Source organism: Mytilus trossulus, chromosome 14, assembly GCF_036588685.1.
Source record: "Mytilus trossulus isolate FHL-02 chromosome 14, PNRI_Mtr1.1.1.hap1, whole genome shotgun sequence".
NCBI classification, from domain to species: Eukaryota; Metazoa; Mollusca; class Bivalvia; order Mytilida; family Mytilidae; genus Mytilus; species Mytilus trossulus.
The window spans coordinates 71,143,520-71,167,012 of NC_086386.1; the positions used below are offsets into that span (position 1 = coordinate 71,143,520).

Consider the following 23,493-nt stretch of genomic DNA (forward strand, 5'->3'; position numbering starts at 1 on the left):
AGTTATCAAAGGTACCAGGATATGTATTTATAACGCCAGACGCCCGTTTCGTCTACATAAGACTCATCAGTGACGTCCATACCAAAATATTAATAAAGCCAAACAAGTTCAAAGTTAAAGAGCATTGAGCATCCAAAATTCCAAACAGTTTAGTCAAATACGGATCAGATAATATATGCCTAAGATAAGAAAACCCTTAGTTTTTGGAAAAATTCAAAGTTTTGCAAATTGTAAACAGGCAATTTTAAAAATGACCACATGAGTGATATACATATCAACACCTAAGTGTTGACTACTTAGCTGGTGATGCCCTGGGGAACGAAACGTCAACCAGCAGTGGCATCGACCCAGTGGTGTAAATAGTTATCAAATGTTCCAGGATTATAATTTAGTACGGCAGAAAGTTTGAAAATTTAATAGAAAAGTTTTGCGCTTGAATTTTTAATAGAGAGTAAAACATATTACTTTCTTGGCAACTAAACAATGCATTACTGTAATTGTACTTAATTTCGCGGTGTACTGATCTTCACGAATTTTGCGGTTGGTTTATTTTCGCGAAAATAAATACACGTGAATCTAATTCAAACCTTTCAACCGAAAGGCAATAATTATAAAATCGCGAAAATAAATACCCGCGAACGTTTCTGAAATACACAATTCGCGAAAATAAGCACCCGCGAAAAAAGTACAAGTACTGTATTTAAAGACAATCTTGTAAAATTATATAAAATTAAATTGTCATAGCTACCATATTGTTTTCAAATGTGTATGTGTCAGTTTCCCATAAAACATAATATACTGTAGTTTTCCCTTAATAATAGTTTGCATCAAGGAGTGGGAACAAAGTTAAGTAAATTGTAGGGAAGGTTTATCCTACAATTTACATTATAGTCCAAAATACTGATAAGACAACTTCACAAAGAAACGTGAACTTAATTTAGCTGATAAAATGAAGTGCAAAATATATTCAACCATTATTTTGGAATACAATAATGAATTTCTACAGCATTAAAAAGGAAACATTCCTTTCGTGTTGTAAAAATGCGAATAGAAACCCAGATATTAAAAAAACAAAAAACAATGTCTCTTTGAAAGGTTCATCAGAATAACAGGTAATAAAGACAAAACTGCTAAGGAAATATTTCAAATTATGTGTTATCGTTTAGCCAGAAATAATGCTGTCATAATTCTATTGTGTTTTTGTGAGATAAACATAATTTTTTTCAGTCTTTTACAAATAATTTTATAAATTCATGAAATTGTTTAGAACATAATCCAGCCACATCGTTATGCTGACATGAGGATTCAAAGAATTCCTGAGAACAGTTGGCAAGCACGTCATCACCGTTTTTCTGACTGTAGATTTCCTCATCCAGATGGGGAAAATTCAGATGACGAGAAAGAAGGAGATGATTCCCAACAAGTTATTCTTGCGTTACTATGGACACACCACGAATATTTTGAACCAAAGTCATTATCACGTGCACAGGCAGAGTACAACTTTTATCGTTTACTGCAAAAACAATGGCGACGAACTGTAAGTTTTTGATAATTTAAATGTGGCATATAAATTATAGACTATAATTAAACTCCAAGCAACAAGTTGCGGATGGTATAATGTTTTTGACCTGTCAGATCGTCAGTCTGTCCGTCTGTCATTTTGTGAGTCCGTCATTCCGTTAGTCCTGTTTCTTGTCATCACAACTCCTCTCAAACCATACAACAGAATTTCACGAAAACTCTTTAGATAATAAGGACATACTATGTAGTTGTGCATATCAACAGGAAATTACGATTTTTTTTTTCAAGGAGTGAACTTATTTGCTTAAATGTACTACTGCAACAGTTTGTAAACGCAACTCCTCTGAAACCATACAACAGAATTTCATGAAACCTTTTTAGATAATAAGGACATACTATGTAGATGTGCATATCGACAGGAAATTACGATTCAATATTTTTTCTATGAGTTACACCCCTTTGAACTTATTTACTTTAATGGACTACTGCAACAGTTTGTCATCTCAACTCCTCTGAAACCACACAACAGAGTTTCATGAAACCTTTGTAGATAATAAGGACATACTATGTAGATGTGCATGTTGACAAGTCATTTTGGTTCAATTGTTTTTATATGACCGCAAAAATAAAAAAAAATTTGGTCGTATATTGGTATCACGTTGTTGTTGTCGTCTGCGTCGTCAGGGTCGTCCAAAGACGGATTGTTTTCTGGAAAATTACTTTTGTATAAGCAGAAAGAAATCAATAAAATTTGAAAACAATGTTAATAACCACAAAAGGAAGCTTGGGATTGATTTTAGGGGTTATGGTCCAAAAGGTTTAGGAATTAGGGGCCAAAAACAGCATTTATCTAGTTTCAGGACAGAAAGTTGTGTATTAGTATTTCAATTGTTCTGAAATTGTACCATATTGTTTAATACCATAAGTAGAAGGTTGGGATATATTTTAATGGGTTATTTGGCAAACTGTCTAGGAATAAAGGGCCAAAAAAGGAGCCAAAAGCAAGCATTTTTGTAGTTTCAAGACAATAAATTGGCGTTATCTTTCTTTGTCCAGAACGGTTGTTGAATCACCTCAAACCAATGCTTTATGTAATCTTCTTAGAACATTGGAGTTATCTTTCTTTTTCCAAAAAAGTAGTTGAATCAACTTAAATCAATGCTATATTTTTACAAGCACTTTGATTACCATTCTAGGGTTATGCCCCTTTACAAATGGAATAATTGAAGAATTTTTTAGTTTATATTCTCTTAAATTAAGTTTGTCTCAACTTAATTTAATGAAATGTGTATATAATGCTTATTACCTCTAAACTCAGTTTAAGTTAAATTTTTTACAGCTTCATTTTTACAGTTTTTGAGTTATATCCCTTTATAACGTAATATGCTAGCGGGGGCATCAAATGTGTCCCTTTGGACATATTCACCATTTTTTTTTAAAGTTACTATTAATTAATTTTAATTTTAACCTTGACTGTATGACATTTTATATTTTTGTATTTTATGATGTATTAAAAATGAGTAGTTATTGTTGTAACCTCCATTAGAAATTTAAATTGAGATCACTTTTGGAATAAGGGAAAGGGGGAGGTGAAAAAAGAATTTGGGGATGGGGGTTCAATTTTTCTCATTTCAGATTTCAGAAAATAAAAATAAAATTTCTTCAAATATTTTTTTTTGAGAGGATTAATATTCAACAGCAAAGTGAATTGCTCAAAAGCCAAAAAAAATAAAATAATGTTCATTAGACCACATTCATTGCTGTGTCAACTATAGAATCACAATCCAAGTTTAGAGCTGTATCCAGCTTGAATGTTGTGTCCATACTAGCCCCAACCGTTCAGGGTTCGACCTCTGCGGTCGTATAAAGCTGCACCCTGTGGAGCATCTGTTTTTTTCTACAATTTTTTTTTCTACACTTATTTAATTTCTCCAATGAAAATGTGGGGCATGGGGTATGTGAGCGCGCTCACTAAGGTTCTTTGGTTATATATTATATATAGATTATCATTGGTCATCTCGACAAGATTTATTTTCTTGCAAGAGCTGGTATGGCAAAAGTGATAAAAGCAATTGAGTCAAGATAACCAATGATAATCTGCTTATTGCAACTTATCTAAACAATGTTATTAACGTCATTGACAATGGCAGGTGCACTTTTAGTTTCTTGCAATAATTTTTTATATCACTCTACTGTGGTGAGAAAGGAGATTTTGTGAATTCAGGATTTGATCAAATCTTTGATGCAGGAATTGGCACATTATTTATATCAAGGAATTCAGGATTTGGCACTTATTTTCTTGGTAATTCTGGTTGAGACCCCATACTAACCCCTTTTCTATAGTGTACTATAAGTGTGAAATAAAACTCTTTGTTTCTAAAATTGATGACAATGATTTAAGAAATAAATGTGCAATCAGTACCATATACAAATGATATATATATATAAACTGAACATATTGACAAACAATGAAAATAGAGATAATTTTTATGTAATAAGCTCAGGTCTAAGCCCGGTTGGAAGTTTTTGCTTCCCAATTTTGACACTCTAGGAAAAGAGAGCTATTCCCATTTCCTTCATTAAAAAAAAGTGATTGTATTCTAGTAAATATTTTAATGTTGATAAATCTGATAGAAAACTGTCAAAATATTTAACGTCTTACTCAGTAGTTTTTTCTTTACAGATAAGGAGAGTAAAAATGGATGACATCAAATATCTCAAATTCGACATGAAAGAATTTAGGAATGTTCCAAGATTTCGACCTTTATATGCCGCAATATGCACAATACAAGATCTGTCAAAAGATAAAAAGGTACAGGAAAGTGCAGCTAAAGCGGCAGAAGAATATCACAGACTCACTGTATTAGAGCAGACTATGCTGTCACAGAATATGATGGCAACTGTAAGTTGTTATTTCTCTTTACAGATAAGACAGCAACCCAGTTGCATTGAAAAACTTAAATACATTTTAGTTAGGGTTAATATACGGCATACAACCTACGAAAATATGTTTTTATGCACCCCTAAGTTGGTTTCTGTTCTCTTACTTCATAGTTTGCATCAACCAATTGTGATGACACTTGGTGGTGTAACTTAAACGGCTTTAGAGTTATGCCCCTTAACACAATGCTTGTTACCACATAACTCAGATCAATTACAAATAATTAGGGTAGCGTCACTTTTACCGTTAGTCAGTTATTTCGCTTTATGATGTTTAGAATTTTATATGATATGCAAGAGGGGGCATCATCTGCGTCCCATGGACAAATTCTTCCCCTTTATTCTAAATTGAACTTTAAACAAGGAATTATTTGAATCTGGAATGATAAAATTGATAAGAAGCATATGACGAAAACTTATCAAATTAGCCATTTTTGAAACTGGCTTTTGTATATACTTGTTAAACATTATTTTTTAAATTAATAGAAGAAAAAATAACCATGTATACTATATGTCACAAATCAGAAACTTTCATAGTCCACTGAACATAGAAAATGATAGTGTGAATGGGGTATATGTGTTCTTGTTTAATCAGCATCTTATTATTGTTTCAATTTATATGTAGATTCCACAAGGTATAGACATAGAGCAAGGGCAATATAGGGAAATTGTCAGTGACATGAAATCTAGATTTAAGAAAGCAGAAAGTAAACCACTCAGACCAATAGACAAATTTAAAATGCTTCCATTGTTTGAATACCTAAAGCTTAAAGAAACCATCACAAGCCAGAGAAATCAAATCGAGGATTTAGCTAGCAGGTAGGATATTTTTTTATACCTGTAAACCAACATACTTTTTTCTGGCAATTTAGTAACTGCACTTTAACCAAGTAGATTTTTTTTTCAAATTACTATTATTTAAGCTAGACAAATGATTGACTTTATATAAAATGAAGGTTCAATGTCATTAAACTCGACACAGAGAACATTAGCTGTTGTATTTATACAATTGGACAGGTGAACCTGCAAACATTTAAATACCTTGACAAAGAATAAATGGTTCTGTGTAATTTAGGATTCAATTCGTTGACAATTTTAATGCAATAGCTCTCATGTTTGATTTTACACTATTTGTTTTGAACATGTATTTCTCCCATATTAATCAGGATAAAACACAAGTTTACATGTTACAAGACCCATTAGTGGCCTTTGGCTGTTTTTCTGTTCTTTGGTCTGTTGTTGTCTCCTTGTCACATTCCCTATTTCCATTCACAACTTTATGTTTAATAGGTTGAGTGGTATTGCCAGTCAGCAGTTGGCTGATGGGGACCCTGGGTTTACAGATCATCTTGGAGACAAGAATAGACCCCAGAAACTTGGAGAGAGATTTGCAGAGTTGTTTGACGAGACTTGGTCCAGTGCCTATGAATCACTGAAGCCTAAAGGTATTGATGATGACGAGAGTGATGAAGGAACAATGGACACTCTACAACAAATTGTTCAGGTAAATTGATAAGTATGAAAATGAAAAAAAAACATATGTCAATGAACCAAATTAAATCATCTACCAAGACCTTGTAGGTAAAATGAACTATAGGTCAAAGCATTTAAAGATGCCCAAACACATGCCATATAGAAAGAGATAAAAGACACCCACAATATTTTAAAATGTAAAACATTTCAAAAGAGAAAACAGCAACATCAGCATGATGTATGTACAAAACAATAAAACAAAAACAGATAGAGTGACCAAAAACACAACCTCTGAGTTACAAGCTCCTGACTTTGTGCTGGCACACATAGAAGGTTTAAGTTCAACCAGATGTAGAGGATATCAACTTACCAAAGAAGGTGGCCTTCAGCTGTTATCTGCTCTTTGGGGGAGTTGTAAAATATGAAGATTTCCAACATGTGCCACAATAGCCCAGGAAGCCATCGTCTTCAGAGTAGCTTCTGCCAGGGCAGCTATTGGTGAAAGGGCTAAGAACAATGAATGTATTTGACAAAAACAAAATGTAACTGATTATGTTAAGTAATTCAGTGTTTTTCTTTATTTTACACTAGGTGATTTACGATTTCTGCCAGAAAGTTTCACAAGAGCAAATTGATAGATTGATAGAAGAAATGATTCCACCAGTAATAAATCCTGTTGATTCTGGTCCTGAAATGGTAAGAGATTAATTTATGTTTTCTTTTATGCCCCCAGAGTTGGCATTAAGTTTTACCCTCGTCTGTCTGTTTGTATGTATATTATGCCCCTTAACAAAACGAAATTGCTTATTTTTTCCCCCTGTTTGCCTCAACCAAATATTATGAAACTTATACACAATACTTATAACTACAAAACTCAAATTGAATCAATAAAAAAATTTGGGTAGCATCACTCTAACTGTTCTTCAGTTATGTAACTTTATATGATATGCAAGCGGGAGCATTATCTGTGTCATGGGACAAATTTTGTTTTATAAAGATCATTAATAAAGTTGACAATACATGTTATGAAACTGTTTTGAAATCAGTTGCAAATTTAGTTTTTCTGGTGACTCCTATGTGTGTTTGACTAGGATTGAAATTTTTACTAGAGGAAAGGTCTGTGGTTTTCTCCAAGCACTCAGTCTGCCTCAGCCAGTAAAAATTGACATTAGAGATCTATCCAAGAAAAGTGTTGAAAGGTGATGTTAAACACCAGCAATCAAATCAGTTCAGTTTATAGTATTCTCTCCACTTAACAGAGAAAATTATAGTGCGAGTGGGGCATCCACGTACTATAGACACATTCTTGTCTATGAATATATCCAAGGCATTATTCAGTGCAGTGTATAGACTTTTGTTAATAATGCATGTGTATAGATGGTATAATAATTTTGGTCATAAAATATAAAAATTGGGTTAAATTTATTGTCTTTTTTTTATAGGTTAAACCAGCAAGTGAGCAAGTGAGAACTAAAACAGAACAGATGGCTACAGAATATAGAAAGATTGTGGCTCCTGCTTCTGTTAAAGTGTTGCAAAAAGTTTGTAATAACTAATATTGTTATACTTAGAGCAAGTCAATATAAAATGACAAAATAAATACGTTTACACTAACCATACTAACACCCAATTTCTTAAAATAAATAACAGATATACAAGTTACCATTAAGAAAGCCAGCCTTGGTAAAGTCACAAACTGTTGTGGGATACTGTGTCTGATCCTCTATCCAAAAGACATAGGATAAATATTTTATCTAAGGTTTCTTGGCTTCTATGAAGGAGAATGAATTAATAGCAGGTTGATAATTTTGTAATGTGTAAATAATTTTTACATCCACAATGGAGTCACTTTTTGTTTGCCTTTTGATTGTAAATTAGTAAAGTTGCAACTTATAATTTTGTCCTAGGAAACTTTTTTGTAATATTTTGAAAGCTTCTATTAAGGGGAGTTGTTTAATATTTGGAATGCAGCTTCATGACATGGAGTTGTAGCGTGTTAACAAATTTTCACCACTCATTGCACTAGGAATGTGAAAAGTAAAAAAGTGATATCAAGCTACTTAATGTACAAAAAAATGGAATAAAGTGTATGGTAGAACAGTTTATGTGTTAGCTGCTAAATATTTGAATTTCTGATAAACTCATTAAAAGGAGAGGTTCACAAATTTAAACTGATATTTTACTGTTTCTAATCAGATCAAAATACTAGAAATTTCACAAATGACTAGTCTTTTTTTATATTTTAATACCTATAATAAAGCTTCTATTTGGCTCCATACACTATATAGGTATTATGTTGTAATATCAGTTTTAATCCAATGTTTTCAGAATAAGTCCCCTACTGACGATTTGGAAGGTGGTTTTAGGTTTGCACTCTGTCTGTCTGGCAAATTTGTTTTCCACTTTGTGCTTGGAAGATATTGCTTTAATATTTGGTAATGACGTTTTATCATGATAAGAAACAGATCACGTTCTAATTTTGTTTCGGTCTGATAGTTTTGTGCAGAGTTATGGTCCTTGGACTTTGAAAACTCACTCAAATATTCAGTTATCACCTTTTGTCGTCATGCGTGAAGATATTGATTTAATAATTGGTTCATTGTTCTATCATGACAAGTTACAGATCAAGTTTGAATTGTGTTCTGGTACAAAGATTTTGTGGAGAGTTATGGTTCTTGGACTTAGAAAATTCAAAGTCACTTGAATAATCAGTTTTCCACACTTTTTTTCTTCATGCTTGAATATATTGATTAAATAATTGTTATATTGTTCACACCAAGACAAGTTATAGATCAAGCTAGCATTTTGTAACAGTACAATTAATTTTTAACTGGGGGGACTACATGTATGCATTGCAATGCAATGCTCTCAGAATACTTGTTTATTGCCAATTTATACCATAATATAGTTTGGCCACCATCCCTGGCCCAGTCAATTATTGTCACTTTGGATTCCTCTCAGGATCTTTGATCTTTTCAAATATACATTATTAATTTGATGATTTAAAAGACTTCATACTGTTTGATAATGCTAACATATGCATGTTCAATATTACAGGAAATTTTTGATAATCACATCAAAGGACAAAAGTTACAAGAACCAGTTAGTAAGGAGCTTGTGACCTATGTGGAACAATGTATTGACCTAATCTGGTACATGTGTATTCAACAACCTCCTATGGAAATAAGATGGGCTGTTAAAGGGGACAAGTTCAACAAAGAACAATTCAGGTTTTCAGGACGGAAAGGAAAGAAATACAGAATGACTGTGTGGCCTGCTGTATTTCTACATAAAGAGGGACCTTTGGTAGCACCAGGCTATGCTGTACCTGATAAATAAGATTTAACCAAGCAGATAAACACATTTGTAAACATGTAGACTGAAACTGTTTTTATTTGTAGACTCATATTTAATTGTATAGAATGTAATGTGATGGGTGGTCACTTTTCCATAAAAAAATCCTGTTACAGGTTCTGGATCTTTATCTAATAAAAAGTTTTTTTTGCTTACTGTTTTATTGGTCAGTATTTATTATGTGTTGGAAGATGAACATGTGGGGTGTTCTGAAGCTTGGAAAACCATCTTTTTTTTGCTAACCTGGCTCAAAGTAAAATAAGCTTTGCTGAAAGTCTTCTGTTGTCATTTTTTCTTATTAGTTTTTACAAAAATCTTCTCCTCTGAAACAATTGGGCCAAATTTATATCTCTAAAACCAATACATATAGAGCAAATTCGACAAAGGGTAAACATGTTCTATCTGCCCTAACCTGTCAGATAAATCAGGCATCCCATTGTTGAGTTGCCACCCCTGAATTAAGGAAATTTGAAGATTTTATACGACCAAATATTTAATTGTATCAAATTGTTGTTGTCTGAAGACACTTGGTTTTTGGACAATAACTTTAGTTTTAGAGAATGGATCTCTATGAAATTTAAACACTAGGTTAAAAACCACAAAAGGAAGGTTGGGATTGGTTTTTGGGGTTATATAGTTTAGTTTAGGAATAAGGTACCATATCACAAAGGGAAAGCTGGAATCTAATTTTGGGGGTTATTGCCCCAGACACTCAGGAATTATTGGCCAAAAACACTCATTTTTCTAGTTTCGAGTGTATGGATCTCTCTGAAATTGTACAGTGAAGTATCATACCACAAAGAAAAAGCTGGATTTGAGTTTAAGGGCAATTACTGAAAGTGGGTTTAGCAGAAAATGGGGGTTGGGGAATATTTTTTTGGTCATAATTTGTTTTAATTAAATTTTCTATTTGTGCATTTATCTGTATTTCTTATTTGTATTTTAAAACAAAACATACTTATCATGCTCATATGACAGGAGATAGACACCAAATATATATATAAATATGATGTGTGAATTATTATATAAAGTATTGTGCAATACCAGGAAATCTTCAATTGCATAATTTAATGCTATAGCACAATATTGCTCATGAGCAAGAATTCCTTCATTTCACACTATTGTGCAAAAAGAGGGACGAAAGATACCAAAGGGACAGTCAAACTCGTAAATCTAAAACAACCTGACAACGCCATGGCTAAAAATGAAAAAGACAAACAGAAAAACAATAGTACACATGACACAACATAGAAAACTAAAGAATAAACAACACGAACCCCACCAAAAACCAGGGGTGATCTCAGGTGCTCCGGAAGGGTAAGCAGATCCTGCTCCACATGCGGCACCCGTCGTGTTGCTTATGTGATTACAAATCCGGTAAATAGTCTAATTCGGTAGGTCAAATTCATGAAAGGGAAGGGGATTGTAGTTACGACGTAAGGAACATATACGATATCATGTGTGAAACGGTTATTCCATAACGGTCAACCAACTCGTGATGGCGTCCATAAAATTTACGAAGGGATGATTTCAACTTCACCATTTGGAACTCTTGGTTTAATAGCTTCTTTGTGAGCAGTAACCCTCTATCAAGAAATCATGATAGGAAATGCAAGCGAGGGAATATCGTATCAATTGGGAGATATATACCCCGTATGCAGGTGCTGCTGGAATGTTGCTACTTAGAAATGGAAAGTTCTCAATTGGAAAGCTGAAATCATCTCTTTTGTCGTAAAGTTTTGTCTTCAACCGACCCTCATTGTCAATTTCTAGATGTAAGTCAAGATATGAAGCCGACTTAACTGTATCTGTAGTATCCTTTATCTCCAATTCGATGGGATAGATGCGATCCACATAGTCACCAAATTTTGAATTGTTCAATGAAAGAACGTCATCTATATAGCGGAAAGTAGAGTTAAAGGATATTGCTAACTTCTTATCTTTCTTCCTTAGAAGTTCCTGCATGAAGTCAGCCTCATAATAATAAAGAAACAAGTCAGCAAGTAGAGGGGCACAGTTTGTTCCCATTGGGATGCCAACAGTCTGTTGAAAAACACGCTTCCGAACGTAACAAATATGTTGTCAATCAAGAAATCAAGCATCTTGATAATATCGGTTTCAGAGAATTTTTTGTTTGAATCAGAATGATTCTTTACAAAGTAGGATTTATCCCTCCCTAAGACAAGATACTTGTATCTACGTTGGCCATTCTTTTTTATGAAGCAAAGTAATACCAACTCTTTTAATTTGTCTTTTAGTTTGGAATGTGGAATACTTGTGTGAAGAAAAGTCAAATGTTTTAATACTGTTGCAAGATGAAAGAGAGTTAGATTGTATGTACTCTAAAAGATCTTTGGAATTTTTAAGTATCCACATCTGATTCACGCCACCTCTAGAATAGGCAGTTTCACAATAACTTTGAAGCCCGTCTTTGATTGCTGATAAAATTGATGTTAATAATTTAGAAAGGGGTTTCGTGGAGCACTTGGAAGACCCAGCAATATACCGTTGTTTGTAAGGACACTTATGTAGTTTATGTATCCAATACAGTGATGGAAGATCCAGTTCTTCATCTTTGGTTGAAATACCAAAGGAACAAAGAACAGACCTATGCTTATCCAGGATTTCCTCTTTGGTAAGTGTCTTGAGGGTATATGTTGGGTTTCCAAGTGAATTGTCTATACCTAATTCGTTTATAAAGCAATTAATGTAATGACTTTTACAGACAAAAACAATGTTATTTGGGGCTTTGTCTGCGGGGACAACACCATATTTATCATGGAGGTCAGATAGGTGTTTAGCAACATTTGGATCTTTGAAGATTGACGTAGCATGGGCATTTATGGACCCATTCAGTTTCTTAATTCTGATTTTTATTAACGACCTCACTGCCTTAATCCATTCGGATAGAGTGTCTACGTCCTCCTTCTCGCGCTTAGCCCATTGCCTGGCATAATCCTCGACTGAATCCATCAAAATTTTAAAATTGTATTTCCAATTGATGGATTAGGCTCACGATATTTCGGAGCTTTCGATAACACGTTTCGTAGAGAAGTGTTATTAACAATGTTAAGGTCACCGGTAATAACGTGGCCAGCAGGATTGTATGTGAATTGGGAACTAGCACAAGTGCAATCAGGAGGTTTAGACTTTAACTCGTCAATATCGAGATCCTGCAAAACGCGTTTGTAATTGAAATTTTGGTTGCAATAGGTTTGGTATAGGTATAAGAAATTATTGGTACAGACTGGTCTTTGAAATAAGGAGGTATTTTCGATTGAACTAATTTATGATGAAGGATATTGCCTAGGTTGACGCCATCGAGACCTTTGTTGGCAAAGGAAAGATTTAGAAAAGATCTTTTCTCTTTTTCATCTTTTCCAATGCGAACTGGCTTCAAAAGTCTGTGACTAGCAATATCCGAAATTATAGCTTGTAGTTTGTATTGGTTTGAATGAGGGTTTGTAACAGTGGATTCAAAACATAAATTGAACAGAGAATGAAGTTTTGAAAGGGGTAATAAAAAAAAGTTTCGTGCGAATGTGATGAATACCTAACGGTTTTTGTATGCATGGCAGCAAGTCATTAATAGAGACATCATGCATAGAGGGTGGTGTATAATGACGATGGCCATGACTACGTCTACGTCGAGGAGTCGAGTTGAAAATATTCATCACATTCACCGAGTTGCACGAAGGACTAGATAGAATACCTATACCATCAATTTTGTCATTGCAGCCAAACGGTGTTGCAGTTCCCAATTGTCTAATCCAGTAGTCTTCTTTTTGTCTACGGAGAGTCGTTGAAAGATTAGGATTGTTCTAGCTATGGTATATTTTTTTCGATAATTCGAACTGTCATAGAAACGATGGAATGATCGGGCTGATTGAAATGCTGGTATAGAATGTCGTTAGCATTGAGGTTAATGTCTGATCTATGACTGCACATACGTTTGTTTAGCCTTCCTTTCGTTTCACCGACGTATACCAATCCGCAAAGGTTGCACTCTAATCCGTAGACGACATTTATCGATTTACATTTCAGATCATCGTAACTTCTGGTAAAATATGACTTCTTGGTCAAATTGCTAGTGAATTCAGCATCTGTACTTAAAATAGCACAAGTTTTGCAGCCTTTGGTCTCACATTTTGAAATGCGACAGTGTTGTACTGTGTCATCAAAAACCAAAATGTCTTTAAGGAGAACTGAACAAGGCTGTATATGTGTAATATTGCTGTTGTCACTAGGACGATGATCTGAATGAGTCGTGTTTGGGATATTTGTCATGTCTTGTGGTGAGGGGACACCTGCCGTATCAGACGACACCGTGTCCATGGTGACGTGTGTTTCGGACCTTTTTATACTGGGCGACGTCCGAGCCAGTTTCCTGTTAGTTCTTCGTGAGTTCATGCAATTGTAGTTTTGCTACTGTGCGGATGATGTCCTCGGGGACAAAATGTCCACCAGCAGAGACATCGACTCAGTGGTAAAAACAAGAGGGACGAAAGATACCAAAGGGACAGTCAAACTCGTAAATCTAAAACAAACTGACAAATTAACGCCATGGCTAAAAATGAAAAAGACAAACAGAAAAACAATAGTACACATGACACAACATAGAAAACTAAAGAATAAACAACACGAACCCCACCAAAAACCAGAGGTGATCTCAGGTGCTCCGGAAGGGTAAGCAGATCCTGCTCCACATGCGGCACCCGTCGTGTTGCTTATGTGATTACAAATCCGGTAAATTGTCTAATTCGGTAGGTCAAATTCATGAAAGGGAAGGGGATTGTAGCTACGACGTAAGGAACATATCCGATATCATTTGTGAAACGGTTATTCCATAACGGTAAACCAACTCGTGATGGCGTCCGTAAAATTTACGAAGGGATGATTTCAACTTCACCATTTGGATCAAAGGGAGAATCTTCAATTGCACAGTACTGCACAATAGCAAGAAATCTTCAATTGAAAATGAAAGCACATATTTCAACCCATCTCAAAAATTTAAAATCTTTAACCACATTTATTTTGTGACAGAAACCTATATAATGTCAAAATTTTTATCACAATCCAAATTCAGACATTGACAAGCTTGAATATTGTGTCCACACTTGCACCAACTGTTCACACATTTTACAAGGCGTTTTATTTTTTATTATCTTCAATATTATTTTAGATGAAGATAAACTGTAAACAGCAATTATGTACAACAAAGAAAGATCTAGAAATAAGTCAACATGAATAAAAACTGTCAATTGACCCCTTAATTAGTTATTGTCCTTTATAGTAAATTTTTATCAATTTTTTGTAAATTTTAGTTATCTTTTCAAAAATCTTCTCCTCTGAAACTATCATCATGAGAGTATCTAGTTTTAAAAATATATCTGATGACCAAGACTTCAAACCTACATGCCCTTAATGGCTATAAATAGAACATAGTGGTAAAATGCAAAGGACAAGGTTAACTTATGGCACAAGATGGCTTAAATATCAATTTTATCATAAAACACCAACAAGGTTGCAATTCGATTCGTAAATGGGTCTATTTCAAAAGCCTTAATGCTAAATAAATCAATTCTTTTCATAAAAGTACATACTATTCTTTAAACTAGTGCCATTTTCAACATTTTGTTAAAATATGGTGATTTTGTGCAATTTTCAGAACTAAAAACTTGTCCGCCACTTACAATCCAAAATGTTTTAAACAAAAATATTCCAATTTTGATATGAAATTCATCAATATAAAATCTTTTTGGATCATTGATGGAGGCCAAGGTTAATTATGCCAAAAACTATTAAATTATGGAAAAAATAACCAAAATTGACCTAAAATACAAATAATGTTTATTTCAGGGATCATAGTTTCTTAAATTTCAAAGGAAGGTACCTACACAAATGTTTTTGTCTTATTACAAAAATTTCTATGCAAAATTTGTTATTTTGGCCCGATTTAAATACCGTCCAAAATTTAAAGCCAACTTTATCCTTCGTGAACCTTGTCTATCATCTTAAAAACTGCTTGTAGTAGAGCCCCATTTTTTTTTGGAAAAGATGATAACAAACATCCAGTCTAGAAGAAAAAACGAAGCAGAGAAAAACATGGTCATTACTTTACTATGACAAACAAATGGCAGCTTTACACATATTAAATTAAAACTTCTTTTAAACCGTTTAAGGTTGTCTCTATTTAGTGGAAACATTGTTCATGATTAGATTCAAGTAACACGTATGCCTTTTGAATCTTAATTCAAAGATCAGGTCAAAATATTTAAAATCTACAAAAAGATTGACACAGTTATGATTTCAGTCTCCATAATGATCACTTACTTTACTGTGACAGCCAATTTAAAATCTTAAAATAAACATGGCAAAATCAATTCAGTTTTTCTTATTGATCATTTAAATAAAGGCAGCAGTAGAATACCGCTGTTCAAAACTCATTCATGGTAAACAAATATATTTGAAAATGTATGTTCATGAGACAGCAGCACGTCAGACTTGAAAAGTGTTTAAAACTTCATAACGTAATATGATAATTAGACGATATACGTATAGTGTCTTGAAATATGAAATTTATTTGTATGAGGCTTAGAAAAGGGAAAATGCTAGGTTCTACCGAGCATTTTCCCGTTTTGTGCCGAATACAAATAAATTTCATATTTCAAGACACTATACGTATATTGTCTTTATACTGAAATCGAGAAAATATTTAAAAATGAAAAAACTAGGTAACAAAAATTGTTAAAAAAAGTGTTTGGAATTTCCCCCTTGGGGTACCATTTTGGGGTATTTCCCTATGAGCGTAGTCCAGGCGGTCAAACATTGACATATTAAGGAACTAGAAAGGGAAAATGAACTTAATTGATAACATTTGATAACCATGGTATATAAATAACCAATTTGAAGACATAAAAGTTTAAATTCATAAAAGTTTGACCATTGTTACTTTACGTTGTCATGGTCGTGACGTGACGCTGTTGATGAAATACAATAAGGAGGCGGGGCTTATAGGTTAGTTGGGGTCATTGACGAATAAAGCGTACGTTTATACGTATAGCTTTATCTGTATAGTAAAATAGCTGATTGCAGTATAAATTGGTTTTAAGCAGTTGATGTCAAGTTATAGTAAAAGGGTTATGTCACAGATTTCAGGAAAATTTTGCATCAATCTTTGTCTTGATGAACTTCATTTGAAAATTGAAAAAAAATTGCATTTGTTTCATTTATCATTAGAAGTATTACTGCTTGAATTCTTTCAAAATTGGTGAACATTTGTATAGAAAGCACATGATAACTTAAAACCCATCTAAAGTTTGTCTTACAATCATCAAATCTCTAATTCTGTTCCAAAGATTATTTCTTTAAAAACTGTGTGATGATTTTGTATCATAGGTTCAATACTTTACCTTAATTACTGTTTGGCTGAAGCTTCATTTTATACATTTGTATAACATGTATAGTACGTTAATAAACATAGAAGAAGAGTAAGATGTTTCGCGGGTAAAATTTGGGTGATGTCAAATGTAAAGAATGTTCCTAATGAGACTCAGATACTGGTATGAAGGCACTTTGGTAGAACATCAAATCTTCATGAATGGTACAATATATCGTGATTTTACCACGGGTTGGCCCTTTATGACAAATATTTAAAAAATATCGGCATAAAGGGACAACCCGTGGTAAAATCTAGATACATTCAAGCCCCCATGAATTATTTCGATTCTAATAGGTCAAATACGGCAATTCTGTTGGATCGAAGCGCTCTAGGTGGAGGCAAATATTTGCCATTCCCATAAAAAAACGCAGTATCAAATTGGCGTAAAAGAACGGAGCAAACTGAATTAGTGACATGCTTAAACTATTTGAAATAACGCATATAGATAGTTTTGAATTATTTTAAATCATAATTTACTTATATGTCTTAAATGTTTAAACAAATATGGCTTATAACACATTTTAGCATTGTTTGTTTACGTTGCCATGTTGTGATGATTTTCGGGTTTTCAAGCGTGTATTTTCCCGTAAAATGCTCATATTCTAACGTCATCGTATTATGACGTCGCGAAACTCATTCATAAAAAAGCATATGACGTGGGAGTACGATCGGAACAGCCCATGCAATATATTCAAATTTTACCACGGGTGTGTACTCAAAGCGTTTGAAGGACGTCATGTTAGAATGTACGTTAGAAGACGAAGACCTGAAGTACGGTACGTAGATATTCGAAATCGCTGGATCGTATATATAAGATAGTATTACTAAGTGTAATAAAGAACAGGTTGGTGCCTTGGACTTATAAAATGAAGATGTGGTATGATTGCCAATGAGACAACTGTCCACAAGAGACTAAAATAACACAGACATTAACAACTTTAGGTCACCGTACGGCCTTCAACAATGAGCTAAGCTCATACCGCGTAGTCAGCTACATAAGGCCCCGATACGACAATGTAAAACAATTCAAACGAGAAAACTAACGGCCTTATTAATATAAAAAAAAAATGAACGTTGTACGTTTACAAGCTGAACCGTATTGTACCGTTTAGGACAAGTGTGAGTCTGTGTGATCACCTTGTAAAGTACATAATTGTAACAACAGAACAAAGACAAGTTTGCAAATTTGTAGGGTACATTATTGTTCCAGGAGGACAAGTTTGTTTCTTAACCAGAACAAATTTGTACCAGACTGAGTGTACATATTTTAAGTAGAATAGTTTATAGAAAGTTTATTAGAGATGGCAAAGAGCAGTTGTACATATTTTGGTTCGTTGACGTCAATTTATAAATAAAGATTATAAATAAAGATTAATTGCTATAATTTTAGTAAAAAGAACAATTTTGGATCCAGTATCCAACTGGTAAAGAACCCGTTCTAAAATAGAAAAAGACACGCTTACACTGATCTACACTGTGTACTCGTTACAACTGTATTTTCTTGAAAAAATAAATCCGTTTAAATTGAGTTAAAAAAATAAGGTCATTGTCTTTCTAAAATAAACTCACAATATCTCGAATATGTCGGAATAATTGTAATGTCATCGGGATGCAGGCCGTAAATAAAAGCAATGGTATACCACTGTTAGAAATTCATAAATCGATTGAGATAAAACAAATACGGCTAACAAACCAAAACTGAGGTTAGCACATCAACTGTAAGAAGAAAACAACAAAACAACGGAAACTCTTAAGTGCAAACCAAAACACATTAACGAAATATAAGATAACAATTTGTCGATTTATGTGAGTTTTGTTAACCCAAATCGAACCAATTTGTTTACAAAAAATGTAAGTTGACGTTTTTTGTTGGTAGTAGAAAGAAAAATATCTTCCTGGCATTTTTTGGAAATTGAGGTCCTAAATGCTCTTCAACAGATTTCAGCTTTAAAATTGTTTGGCTGTATTTGAACTATTTGGATCAGTAGACGAGACTCGTGTCTGGCGTAATAAATTATAATCCTGGAACCTTTGATAACTATTTTACAACACTGGATCGATGTCACTGCTGGTGAATGTTTCGTTCCCTAGGGTATCACCAGCCCAGTAGACAGCACGTGGGTGTTGACATGAATATAATATTGTCATTTTTATAAATTTACTGTTTGCAAAAGTTTGAATTATTCAAAATTCTGTACTATGGATTTTCTTATCCCAGGCATAGATTACTGGTCACTGATGAGTCTTATGTATACGAAACGCGCGTCTGCCGTGATGAATTATAAGCCTGGTACCTTTGATAACTATATATATCTGACTTGATACAGGCATTATGTAGAAAATGTTGAAATAAACCTCAGTGTTTTTTAGGTAGCTAAACATCTCTCACTTGTATGGCACTCGTATCAAATTCCATTATCTTGACAACGATTCGTGATAAAAAAAAAACCAAACATAATAGATAAAAAATAGGGATACAGCAGTCAAAGTTGTGTCATTTAATCATTACAAAAATAAAATACAGATATAAACAAGCATTTACCATGACACAATAACACAGTGACGGGATGTATAGATACATATCCATGTCATATGCAAGACAGAAACACATAATCGAAAACGAAAGACAAGAGCTCAGACATTATCATAGATAAATAACACAATTACGGGAGAGAAAAAAATAAAAAACACAAAAAGGCTTACAGAAAAAGCATACCATAAAAATTGAAAGTCAATAACACAGTTACGAGATAGATCAATGCTGCTGTTTGAAGTGTTTCCGTCGGTTTTTGTGTGTGCCTCGGATCTTTTTTTGCTACCAGTAATTAATTAAAGACTTTTAACCAGGGGTATACAAATGTTACCTTTTTGAACTATGTCAACAGACGGCAACCACTTAACAACAGGCAGTGGCGTAGCCAGGGTTGAAATGATGTTGATGTTTTGCCGAGCGGAGCGAGCCGATTTTTTTTTACCTTTTTATGCAGATTTTTTTTTCTATTTCAGCACATGTACTCACCAAGAATCCGACACTAGTTAAATTATTGTTTAAATTTAAAATACCCACCAATTCATATATTTATATTTTCAATCATATTTTATTGTTTCCACAAAACTACCATCATTCAATTCATGCATATTTTATGTAAAAGTTTCCCACCCAATCTTATATTTGACATATCAAAAAGGGACTCACAGCGGCACTTCTGTATAATTAAGGAACTTCGAAATATAGGAACTGAAGTGACTCCCCTTTCCAGGAACTTGAGTCTACTACCTTGGGTTTTTGATTTTTGATTACTTAGCTAAACGCGTTGCAGGAGACATAAAAAATACCGGACGTCCGACCGTCCGGTCTTGTATTCACTTTCATGTGTACAATTCTTGACAGATTTAGTGAAACTTATATCATCAGCAATGTCTTTATTAGTCGTAATCAAATATTTTTAACTTTGAAATATAAATTGTAATGGAAATCCCTTTTCATTTGCTGTGAAGCTTTTATTTCGATATTGAAAATAAAAAAGAGTTATTCCCTTACATAGATAAAATATGGCATGTATTGTGTATGGCGGGGAACATTGAAACTTTGTTCTTTAATTGAAAATAAAATTAGTCTTTGAACCTAGATAGAAACGGGAATTCATGAGCCTAGGAATTATCACGTCGTTGACCATGTTACAAGAAACGATATCAGGATATGGTGTTTTAGTTGTTAGTTGCTATAGTCAGATGAGAAGCCATCACTCCACTAGGTTAATTTTCAGATGAAACATGTTCATGGTCTGTGTATCATCATCCTCTCCGCTTGCCTTAGCCGATGACGTGGACTTTTTTTAACGAACAAAAGTTAACTTGAAACACTATTCTGCGATTGAACTGTCTTGTATACATAAACTAAATGATCCTAAATGAAAAACCAGACATACTGCTTCGAAAATGATACACGTTATCCTTATATCCTCAGCCTTGTTACATTTGGAGACTTCTGAGTTGAACTGCTGCTTTTTTATTTTTTTTTGGTCAAAATGATGTGGATGCTTGAGAATCTGAGCATACATTCAAGCTACGCCACTGACAGGTCACTGACGAGTCTTGTGTAGACTATCAGGACAGGGGCAAATAATTACAACAGGTTTAAACGTGATAACAGTCGCATACCGTCACATTAACCCGAAACATAGTGTTGCAGGATTTTCAAGTTTAGATTCTTTAATATATTTCGAGTTAAGCATGACTTACATTATCACTGAACAAGTAGACAGCTTACTGTTAGAAGCCAGCTAATACACGCATCCAGGTGCGGGATTTTCTCGCTGCAGTTAAGACCCATTGGTGGCACTCGGTTGTTATCTGCTCTTTGGTCGGGTTGTTGTCTCTTTGACACATTTCCCAGTTTTATTCTCAATTTTAGCATAACAACATAGACAAACACACTATAAATTGTCCCATTGAAATGGCTTTACTCAATTTTAAATTTATATTACAAAAAACAAGTAAACATTCACTGAACGAATAAACTTGAAAACGTATGTAATTATTTTAGTAGTAGTATACAGCAAGTTAATCAATAATATATGTTTACATTCAAAACAAACATATTATCCAAACACGAACTTTGGCATTAACTCGACTGTATTTAAAATATTTTGTTTCACACAAAATTTATTTTCTAAGTATATTTTTGTTAACCATCTTAATGTTTTTCGCTATTGAGACTTACTGTTAGTTGTATTTACAATAAACGTAGTTGACAACAATAACCAAGAATAAAATGATTTTACAATTCGCACGTTGTTATACAGTGATTGTATCGTTGTCACGGTAGACTGCAAACAACTTCCTTCTTCTTGACAAAATGGCACAGACGTCGACATCAAAATGTAGTCTTTGTGGTGTGAATAATGGTATTTACTTTTGTTACGAATGTAGAAAAGCTTTGTGTAGATTATGCAGAACACCACACGATAATATTCCGGCTTCAAAAAATCATACCGTAACGGATTTAAAATCTGTTGATCGCACTGCTTTTCAAAATTTCTTGATTTGTTCGGTACATAATATGGATTTTTCATTGTATTGTACACAATGCACATCAATGATATGCGGAGAATGTGTGATATCTACGCATAAAGGGCACAATTTTTCCAGGATTTACCAAGTCGCTGATGAGATGAGAAAGAAAGCCACAATACAGTATGTCGAAATGAGAGATAAGTTGGCGAAATCATCAAAGATACTAAGTAAAATTGAAAAAAACCATTTGCCAGAAATAAAAAAAGAAAGCAAAATGTACATCAGAAGAAATAAAACTTGCTATACAAGAGGTTCACCAGGTCAAAGATTCAAAAGGCGATGTGAAAATAACCGAGGTTGAAGATTTTGAATGTTTGGAAACAGACCAGCTGAAGGTAGACTTAGCAAATAGAACACAGGCTCACTTTAGGTGTACGTCATTATTTTCTACTCTTGAACAATTACTTAAAGAAAAACATGCAATTTCATTCTTGAACGCATATATGAACTTGAAAGGTGATTTAAAAGATTTCCAAGACATTGAATTGGGAAACATTACAGACAAACGACCCCCTAACTTTGACAAGAAACTGTTCATTGAAGATCTCATACAGACCCTTACCGATCTAAAGAAGAGGTAATTAAAATATTTATTAGATATCGCTTGAAATACAACATGTACAATTTGATGATTTAGGTTGGTGAATAGAGTTAATATATTGATAAATGTGTGTTGTTGGCTTTTTTTTGGCTTCATATTTCGTTTCTTGTCTCATAAAAGAATATCCACGTAGCTTGACCATTTACACCACAGGTAACCAGTACCTTTGGTCTTGGGACAATATACTGACAATCATCATAACCAACATACATGTACTAATAACATTACAAAATGTATGATTGCGAATGAGCCAACTATAAACCAAACTTCATAAGAAGTGTTAGTAACCAGTGTTAGATAACGTGGCCGGGTTCTTGTACATCCCAACAACAAAAAGACACTAGGTACTAATTTGAGAGTACTCTTCTAATGGATTTTGTGTAAAGACGTTATAAACAGTAAATTTTATGTGGTTCAATCCACCATTTTCTACATAAGACAATACCTGTACAAGTTAGGAATACGAAAATTCTTATCCATTCTTTTTGTGTGTTTGAGCTTTTGATTTTTGCAATTTGATTATGGACTTTCCGTTTTTAATTCTCCACGGAGTTCAGTAGTTTTGTGATTTTAACTTTTTTAGAGAAAAAAACATATATTACCTTAACATGAATTAGTGCTATCTAACTTGATTTCGTAAACAGTTATTTTCATGCAGCAGTTTTTTAAGCAACTCTGCAAAACAAAAAAGGCAGAATGACATTTTATGTAAAAAAAGTCAGGATAAATTAGTAAAAAACCCTGAATAGATTGAAAAACAAAGAAAATTAAGACAGGCGAGTGACAAAGATTACAATTAAAAAATAGAAAATTTGGTAAAATAATTATCCGAGCATAACCTACTAAAAAACAAATGGTACCTTCCCTAATAACTAAAACTTATTTTTTTATTTAAAATTATTTGATTAAAATCAATAGATAATTTTTTTTTTCATTTCAGTATAGTATCTGATATTCCAAAAAAGGCTGAGGTATGTAAAGCTATTTTATTACAAATAAAACTATATAACATATTAAGACATTTAAAATATAAATACACACATACACATGTACAAGCATGTACATACTATGTATTTGCTTTCGTGAC

The 23,493-nt window shown here is 33.5% G+C and overlaps 1 protein-coding gene across 3 annotated transcripts in view; it reads left to right on the forward strand.

Moving 5' to 3' along the window:
• The window catches only part of LOC134697155 (uncharacterized), a 121,468-nt gene that overhangs the window by 77,945 nt on the left and 20,030 nt on the right, over nucleotides 1–23,493 (forward strand). Inside the window, exons 1-2 of one of the 3 annotated variants that reach the window (XM_063559228.1) lie at nucleotides 21,567–22,382; nucleotides 23,347–23,377. The exons of the other annotated variants lie outside the window; for them this stretch is intronic. Coding sequence (XP_063415298.1) covers nucleotides 22,249–22,382; nucleotides 23,347–23,377 — 165 coding nt within the window. The 5' untranslated portion in view covers nucleotides 21,567–22,248. Of the gene's footprint in view, nucleotides 1–21,566; nucleotides 22,383–23,346; nucleotides 23,378–23,493 lie in introns of those variants that run through there. 3 annotated transcript variants of the gene reach the window in all.